At 61.6% G+C, this 571-nt stretch overlaps 1 protein-coding gene across 1 annotated transcript in view; it reads left to right on the top strand.

Annotated features, from left to right (window-relative positions):
* LOC104158919 (death domain-associated protein 6-like) overlaps nucleotides 1-568 on the top strand; it is a gene marked incomplete at both ends in the record, with an annotated part of 1215 nt that extends 647 nt beyond the window's left edge. The window contains one exon of the mRNA XM_009696688.1: nucleotides 421-568. Within this exon, the coding sequence (XP_009694990.1) occupies nucleotides 421-568 (148 nt within the window). The remainder of the gene's footprint in view (nucleotides 1-420) is intronic.
* Between the last annotated feature and the right edge of the window lie 3 nt (nucleotides 569-571).

The following is a 571-nucleotide window of genomic DNA, read 5'->3' on the forward strand; positions in this document are numbered from 1 at the left end:
TGGGAGGGCGATGGAAATCGTGGAAGGATGATGGAGCTCATGGGGTGAGGATGGAGATGGTGGGAGAGTGGTGGAGCTTGTAGAGGGCTGGTGGAACTGAAAAAATTGGTGATGGAGCTCATGGGGTGGGGGTGGAGCTCAATGGGAGGTGATGGACCTTGTGGAGGGGTGATTGAGCTGGAAAAATGGGTCGTGGAGCTCATGGGAGGGCGATGGAGCTGGTGGAGGGGTTGTGGAGCTCTTAGGGTGGTGGTGGAGCTCACGGGCAGGAGGTGATGAAGCTGATGGAGGATGATGGAGCTTACGGAGGAGCAATGGAGCTCCTCAAGGGGTGCTGGAGCTCAGAGGTGGGATCGGGGCAGGGGGGCCATGGTGGTGCCACCCCCATGACCCCTCCGACTTCCCCTCCACCGCCCGTAGGGACGGATCCGGCTCTGGTGGACCCCGAATTGGCCAAACGTCTGCGGAAGAACCGGACGGTGGCCTTGACCCGGCTGGACAACGTCATCTCCCACTACGCCCAGCTGCAGGACGAGAGCGAGGAGGAAGAACGTGGGCGTAAGCGGGCGGC

Source organism: Cariama cristata, unplaced genomic scaffold (assembly GCF_000690535.1).
Source record: "Cariama cristata isolate BGI_N322 unplaced genomic scaffold, ASM69053v1 scaffold41243, whole genome shotgun sequence".
NCBI classification, from domain to species: Eukaryota; Metazoa; Chordata; class Aves; order Cariamiformes; family Cariamidae; genus Cariama; species Cariama cristata.